Genomic DNA, 8493 nt, shown 5'->3' with positions numbered 1-8493 from the left:
ACCTACGAAGCTGTCAGTAAGCTCCTTTCAAATTGCGGGCTAACGGAGCTAACTGGTTTGCTAACGTCTACGGCGCTTTCTGATTACGTCATCGTATCTCCTTTCCGATATTTGCTGGTGCTACCGTTAGCGTCCTCTTCGTCTTCTTCTGGGCCGTGGCCGTGTGGGATCTACGATGCGATTAATCTACGATGCAGGTGAGTTCCAAAAGTTCGCGATGACCAAATGAAGCTTTCTGAAGCTTGTATCGAAACAGGTTACTCGAAGCTTTTCAACACTGCTCTCTGTGGTGACATCTGCTGGCCAGAAATATGAAGAGCAGCTTCAATCTACAACTTGATATTAACTTCATTGAGCTTCATTCTGACTGCCCACTCTACAGAGGTGAATTGACAGTTTCGGTTTAATATCATGTAACAGTTCTGTGATATCGGGCCCATTTTTTTTTTTTTGGGGGGGGGGGGGGGGGATTTGATTAATAAATACTTTGGATCATTTGCGCATGTGCCACACTGTTCTCCTCTTAGTTCCTCCACAGTGACATCTGCTGGCCCAATTTGGCTATGACTACATCTTCATAATGCTTTCCTGTGAAGCAATTCCAAACAAAGCTACTTATTACACCAGACTGTCAATAACGGTGATCAACGCTGAGGATTTTGGAGAAATCCTCACACAATCAAGGCAAGAAACATATTGAGCCTGTTAAAGACAGCAGGCTGTGACTGTAACAATTAGTGTCTCCATTTGTTAACATTTGCGTTGCTCATAATAAATCAATTTATAAAGTCAAACATACAGAGAAAAGACTGCTGTGTTTGCTGTAATACACAGAAACGTTCCTGAACTTTATCACTGGGAGTCTGGACTTTTGGTCATAGTGTACCTGCATAACTGGGAAGAAAGGGGGGATAGGAAAAAAACACATCTGTCAGGAAATAGTTTTTCTAGCTTTTGTTTCTATATAAATATAAATATACTTTTTATGGCGGTGCAGTGTGTGAGTAACAGATCATAGTGAGGATGATGTCACTCAATGCTACAAATAACATCTTCTGTTGAAAGCAGGAAAAATTGAGAGCACAGACGGAGTCAGAGCTGACCTGCCTGTTTTATTTTCTCCTTGAAAGCAGACGTGGTTTTTATTAAGATATTTTAAGGATTTTACAGCCCAGTTGTTTTTATATCTATATAATGTATATTTGATTTTGCTTTGGGTTCCAGTGTTTAAGTGAATGGATAGGCTAGTCTTCACAATCACCCCAACTCTTGGGGATTCTCCAGTTTTCCAGTGTTTGGTTCACTCGGGTACATTTGGACCTCCACTATCCACAGTGACATTTCACGTCCTCCCTGCAGGACATCTCTTCAGACTTTCAGCCATTGCTGTGGTCTCTGGAATTAGGATAATTCCCTTTTCTTCATCCTCCAGCATCATTAGATGGGCAGCGCTTTTAGACATGTGCAATAATTTCACACTGTTCTGATGAGAGTGGGCTAATGTCAGTGTGTAGGCCTGCCAAAGGTGCTCCTACAGGTTATCCGAGGTCATAAACACATTGGAGCATTTGGTATGTGCAATGTTTCAATGTGTATCCACCTCTTGAATTAGCTTCTGCACCCGTCCAAGGCGGGTGTTCAGTGCAGGCCAGGCTGATTTGCTCCTGCACCTCTGTCAGCCTCTATTACAAAATTAGCCAACAAAAAGTGATGAATTCAAGTGTCACTGCAGCAGCAACTTATACAATATGGTGCCATTTAGAATATTGGAATAAAATAAAGGAACTCTTCTTTTCAGTGGTACTGAAAACTGGTAACTGGTAACTTTGTAATTCCCCAGTGAGTCAATTCAGCACTTTGTTACAGCGCTGAAGCTACAGGTGAAAGACTGTAACTATAGAAATAATGACCAAATGGTCAGGGACTGTATTGTATTTGGAACTTGCTCATCAATAGTAAGGGAAAAGCTGCCCAGCTAAGGAGCAGACCTAAACAGACATAGGCCCCTCCCATGAGTGAGCTCAGATGCAGCTAAAGGCTATGGCTAGCAACAGCCACGAGGTCCACTCAATACAACATAAACATGGAAGAAAGGGCACAGTAGGGCACGCTGATGGGTTACGAGAAAGGTTAGAAGCACCAGTTAAGGCACGTGAGACACCACAGTACACAAGCAGAATGCTTGACAGTGTCTGAAATACAAAAAATATTAGTTTGCAAAAGCCTATAGAACGAAGTTTCACATGAATCAGGTCGTAGAGAAGTGCGCTCCATCAAACTGTTTGTGGTTACTGTTACTGTAACTGAAGATGAGGCTGGCGCACATGCAGACAGAGAACTTGGATGCAAAAATGTAAAGACAATATTCAAGCTGGATACCAGTGCACAGACCAGCATCATCCCCTCATGGCAAATAAAGGGCACTCTTCTTCTTAAAACCATGGATTTTTTTGCACCCAGCATTTAACACAAGCTTCTTTTTTTGTCTTGTTGTGATACAGCCTGAGTTTATAATCGGTCTATAATCTTTAGTAATGTAATTGATCTTAGTTTCCCCAGTACCCTTGTGTCTTTACCCTGTTCTTTGTTTTCTATGTTTCAGAACTTGGTTTAAGTCCATCCAACCTTTCAGTGCAGGTTTTAGTCCAATTTCTCTGACTTTAGGTCAGAGACACAATATAAATAATTCATTCATTTTTGAATATGAAACCTTTTTTTTTTCCCCACAACTTGACTATATGCAGATGAATAAAGTATAACATTGCAAAGCCTCTTTGCTTTTCTGTTGTTTTACATGGTTGCATGGTCATAAATGGTTGCATCGCTTTGTCTCAATTTTTAACAGCTCATGGTTTTCCTGATACATTTATTTAACGCATCATATTTTGCCACACATACCTTATTGTAGAATTCTGTAACACAACCTTTTGTTTCAAATTGGCTTGAAAGGTTTTTTTTTTATTGAATAAATCATGCAAATAAAGCAAAACAATACTAGATTTCCTTGACAAACAATCACCAGTGAACATCTAAATACATTTCATACTTTATTGGCCTCCTAAAATGGAAATCATTCAGTAAAGAACAGCTACTGTTACCATTTTTGTCCTGTAAATCTACATTTCAGTGACATTGCAAAACGGAAAATACTCCCAGGAGACACAGTGAATGATCTGAAATGACTAGCATATAATAAATTGAACTGTGTATTAATCTTTGTGTTATTTTATTGTATTTTTTAAATTACTTGTCTTTTATTATTTTATTCTATTATGATGTATGTGTTGTTGTTTTAAGAAACTGGCCGTATGGCACTTTTGAACTGAGCTGAGGAGAGAGAGGGGGAGACAGAGGTGACATCGCACTGTCTGCCGTTATTTGTGGGAGAATCGATTCTGGCGTAAGATGAACGGAAGAGAGATGATATTGCTTGTGATGCTCTGCGCTTCCTGTTCTTCTCCATCACTCCTCTTTACGCTTCCCAGGCCGTGCGGCGACTGAAGCCCCCGCAAATATTCCCTTCAACAGGAGGAATTCCACACAGATCCGAGCCGTCCTGGACCTCTGCTGGCAAACATCCGCGGGTACGGGCCTGTTTATCCCCATTTTCCATCACCTGTCTTTCTTACAGCTTTCCTCTTACAGCAGCTTCCTCTACAAAACATCAAATGTCAGGAGACGCCAGCCGGCCTGTCTTGTGCTTTATTCCTCCTCTGGAGAGGTGATGGGAATCCAAGTCGCCTTTTAATTCGTGGATTGTTGACTTTATCGCCTATTCAAGGCTGACGTGAGTCTTTATGAGGTAAAGAGATTTATGTGATGTCAGACTAATGTGAGTGATGAAGAACGGGTTTCGTTTGGTTGTTATATCGGCTACTGTGTACATGTCGTACACAGATATACGTGCTTCTGCATGGAGGGTGTGTGCTCGCAGTATGTAGCTTATGTTGTTCGTGCGGGGGAGTCACCTACGTAAATGTCTTATTTTTCTCTGTGTAGCCTGTTTGTGTGATCACATCTGCTCAGATTACTACACGTCCTCCGTGCACACACAAACATGGCCCGGAAAAAACGCAATTGGCTGCAATCCGCGCACACATAAGGAATAAGAAGAGGAGAAAGAAGCCATATTTGAATCATCTTGTATCACAAATCAAGCCTTTGTGGTGCATTAACACTTCCATGTGACACTTCCAGCTTCTAGACGTTTCCAGAGTGAATGAGGCGGAGGAGGATTTGGTGGGATGGTCCTTCAAAAAGGCTCAGAGCGTTAAAAGTAACAGTCCTTCGACGATATTCACGATGCAACAATAATTAGTCATTTGTAACTTGATGGGATGTGACCGTACACAAAACACACGTCTGTGTATTCTCAGTGCTGCTGAGGCTTTGTGCTGTGATTCGGCTGCTAGTGGCTACAGACGCGAAGCCAAACTATTCCAAAGCATATTACTGTCGCCAACATCACTAATGAACATGCAGTTCTGTGCTGTAGTGCTAAAAATAACACAAAACAATAGTCTCACCTTTACAGTTGTCCTAGGATAAAATACTCAAAACCATTTTTCAATATCACATGAAATTTTGGACCCCATCCTGCAACAACTCTGAACGAGAAGAAGCAATTCTATGAAAATGTAAACGATAATTATCAACCAGTTTTGTTAACCATAAGGTAAATTTAACAAAGTATTTAAGTTTAGAGGTTGTATTCGCTTTGCAGATGATTTAGCTCTTTTCGTATGCTGAAGACAATATATTTCAGAACCAACTAATGAAGGGTACAACAGTACACTACCTAACACATTTAAATAATTAAATTATTGTATAGGAAGAGAAATATGGAAATGTTAAAAATTAACTTTGGATCAGTGTGATTTCAGCTATGCTAAAATGAAGGCATCAAAAACAGAGCTTTCTTTGATCCAGCGACGGCCTGCATTTTAAAACTGACCTCACAGCGTGCTACAAAAAATAATCTCAGTTCAGCTCCTGCTGCTCTGCACAGCCAGCAACCCACCTGGTTCTCCAGGCGTCTGTAATCCAGTCAGCCACAGCTCCATATCCCATCGGTGACCCATTCAGCCCAACAGCAATTATTGCTTTTCGGGGTTTTTAATCTAACGACTGCCTGCTAGTTTCTATGTTAATGATTAAAAACAGCTAACGTGACTGTTGAAAATTACTAATAGTTAATCTGCTATAATCATAAAGGACCAGTCGCACACGTCGTTGCAAGAAAAGTGTGTTTCTTCATGAGGTTTTCCACTACTTGCACAGCTTTTCAGCTGCTTCAGGTCCCAGTACTCGAGTAGAGAAGGCATGGTTAGGTTGTGCTTGCCGGCTGTGACCACCAGCCTTCCCTGACACGAAATCCTAATCCCACTGCTCCACCCCTCCTCTGCAGGTGAGCCACAAACCATACCCGACCACAACGGCAAACACTACTGTGTGTCCCAGCAAGATTAAATTATAACTGTTGAAACAGGAGCTTGACCTCTCAAAAATTCCTCCTAAAGTGTTGTTCAGTATTACCTACGTTGACTACTTCAGCTGTTAGTGAGAGGACAGGACCTGTGTGCTTGCCTGCCTGCAGCAGAGGTGTCTAAAGTTGTGTCGGCTTGAGGAGGCATTTATGAGACTGCTGATATTTGCTTTTTGAAAAAGTGTGATTTAATATTCGCTTTAGCATTGATTATTATCTGAGTATGCTTTTTTTTAACTACTACCTTTACTACCTGGGTAACAGGCAGGGGTTACAGATATGGAATGTGGAGGACCTTTAAGGTCATGTGTAAGCGGTGCAATGGATATAGTGGTATGAAGGGATTTTGTCACTTTCCATAAGTCACACAATAATTTGTATTGTGCGTTCCCGTTGAGTCTTCTTTGTGTTTAGGCTGTGATCAGCTGATTTGTTTCTGCTGCTGCTCTGGGATTTTTTGCTCTTTGTGTATTTTTGTATCTAAATTGATTCCACCAGATATAAGTAAATGCAAAATGAGCTGTCATATAAAAGCAGCATGAAAGATAAGATAAGATAAGATAAGATAACCTTTATTAGTCCCACACGTGGGAAATTTGTTTTGTCACAGCAGGAAGTGGACAGTGCAAAAGTTATGACGCAAAAATTAGAATACAATAAGAATAAATACAGTACACAGCTGTACAGAATAGAATAAAATAATATACTATATACAGTAGAATAAAATAGAATAAAAATATACAATAAGATAAAAATAGAATACGAATGCTATATACAACTGAGTAAAAATACAACGATGCCAGAAAAGATTATTGCACTTAGTGTTATTGCACATGTGTGGATGTGTGTGTTTGTTCAGTTAAAGTCTTTGTTGTGGAGTCTGACAGCAGTGGGGAGGAAAGACCTGCGAAATCTCTCCGTCCCACACCGTGGGTGCCGCAGTCTCCCACTGAAGGAGCTGCTCAGTGCTGTCACAGTCTGCTGCATGGGGTGGGAGATGTTGTCCATCAGGGATGACAGCTTAGCCGCCATTCTCCTGTCACTCACCACCTCCACTGGGTCCAGAGGGCATCCTAGAACAGAGCTGGCAATTAAGTGAGTAAATCTAATCATCTTAAACTTATTGATGTCTGCCATCCTTGATGTAACCTTACAGTGACACAAGCATCAGTCTGCTCTGCACCAGACTAACCAGTTGAGCCTGCATTAAGCTCTATTTAACTGCTTGGTATTTTTATGTAACTTTTAAATTACCCAAAATTTTATACTTTAGTTTGCTTTGCAAGATGCTTTACAAAATAGCAGAGGTGTGGACTCGAGTCACATGACTTGGACTCGAGTCAGACTCGAGTCATTAATTTTATGACTTTAGACTTGACTTGAAAAAATGTTCTAAGACTTGTGACTTGACTTGGACTTTTACACCAATGACTTGGGACTTGAATTGGACTTGAACCGGTTTACTTGAAAAGACTTGATATTTTACCCCAAATATAAAATTTAACATGCATATATAGAGATTGAAAATGTGACGTCATTCACGGGTAGAACCGCAAAGGATTCTGGGAACTCGTGGCAAGCGGTACTAGCGCACGCAGGCTTTCAATTGAAATCAGTCACACAGCGATAAAAAGAAACACAAAAATGTCAAGAAGCTGTTGTATTATTAACTGCAATAGCCGGTCGCATGACAGCCACGGGAAGCCGACGGGTAAAGAGATCGGTTGTTATCGGATTACGTCGTTGAAGAGAAATTGTTCGAGCCATGTTTCCGAAGTAACAAAGAGGCGACAGATGGCCTGGATTGCAGCCATTCAAAGATCAAATATAACGTCCCAGAACACTCCAGCTCACAGGTTAGTCTGCTCCAAGCATTTACACGAAGGTCAGAGTTTTTTAGTAGTTAATACGTCATTTTCATAACATAATTGGTGATATAGGTTACAAGCAAGTCTGGCGCTGAACAGAAATTGTTGCGCTATGCTCCTTTATTTATTGTGCATAAATAGTAAATTATCCTGACACAATATTGCGTTTCGCTTCTGTTATTATGGTACACTGACAAAAACATATACTTTTATTCACAGGATAAAACAGTTGTTTTGTATCACTAATTGCCCAGTACGATTACAGCATACAATATTGTTGTCACTGCTACATTTCTGTGATGGGTACCAGAAATTATTTCCACTACTAATTAATTACCGTTGAGCTCAAAGGTCCTATTAATAAACGGTTAACGATTGTGTATTTATGACGACAATTTGTGAGACTGGTAAACTTATGATACGTACGATGGTCTTTACTTTCTACACGGTGCATTTCAAGGTCCTGCACCCATCCGTCGGTAAACTGTACCTGGGCTTGTTGCAGTGACCTGAAGTTACTAAACTTCACGAGTGTATGCGCTCACTCCAAGAAGCGTATAATTATAAATATGCATATAAATATGCTACAATGAGATAGCTGACTTCATCTAACTAGCAAATGTTGTCCAGGCTACGTTGGTGATGCAGTTTTTTTTAATGTGTATGATATTTTTGTCATGCGATTTTAAAGCCGGTCCTACAACCGCATCCAAGAATAACATGCAGCTTATCTCAGAACTGTCGGTGAAAATTATTCTTGGAGCTAGGTTTAATTGAGCTGCATTTTAAAGAGGTGCAATTTCACAATTTGTGTATATTTTCTAAGTTCACTATTTTGTCATGTGTTGAGAAAAACACAGATTTTAAAATTACATGGTCTAACATTTACATTTAGCATAACTGCAACATTATTTTTTCGTTTTTTTTTTTTAAAGACTCGAAAGGACTTGAAATTCAAAGTTTCAGACTTGTGACTTGACTCGGACTTTTACACCAGTGACTTGAGACTCGACTCTGACTTGCCTGACATTACTTGAGACTTGACTTGAGACTTGAGGATAAAGACTTGAGACTTACTTGAGACTTGCAAAACAATGACTTGGTCCCACCTCTGCAAAATAGCAATACATGCATTGATCC

The 8493-nt window shown here is 40.3% G+C and overlaps 1 protein-coding gene across 14 annotated transcripts in view; it reads left to right on the top strand.

The window, feature by feature from the left end:
* The first annotated feature begins 58 nt into the window (after positions 1-58).
* The window catches only part of peli3 (pellino E3 ubiquitin protein ligase family member 3), a 43864-nt gene continuing 35429 nt past the window's right edge, over positions 59-8493 (top strand). For 3 of the 14 annotated variants that reach the window (XM_080299737.1, XM_080299735.1, XM_080299740.1), the window contains exons 1-2: positions 59-197; positions 3486-3584. Coding sequence is in view for 5 of the 14 variants with exons in the window: in XM_026160969.2 (XP_026016754.2) it covers positions 6282-6580 (299 nt within the window). In the remaining 9 variants the exon portion in view is untranslated. Of the gene's footprint in view, positions 198-3329; positions 3803-6274; positions 6581-8493 lie in introns of those variants that run through there. The other 11 variants (XM_080299736.1, XM_080299734.1, XM_080299739.1 and 8 more) reach the window with 7 other exon arrangements.

The sequence above is a fragment of the Astatotilapia calliptera genome, chromosome 3 (assembly GCF_964374335.1).
Source record: "Astatotilapia calliptera chromosome 3, fAstCal68.1, whole genome shotgun sequence".
NCBI classification, from domain to species: Eukaryota; Metazoa; Chordata; class Actinopteri; order Cichliformes; family Cichlidae; genus Astatotilapia; species Astatotilapia calliptera.
The sequence above is the reverse complement of the archived record's forward strand: the minus strand, read 5'-3'. Positions and strand labels throughout refer to the sequence as shown.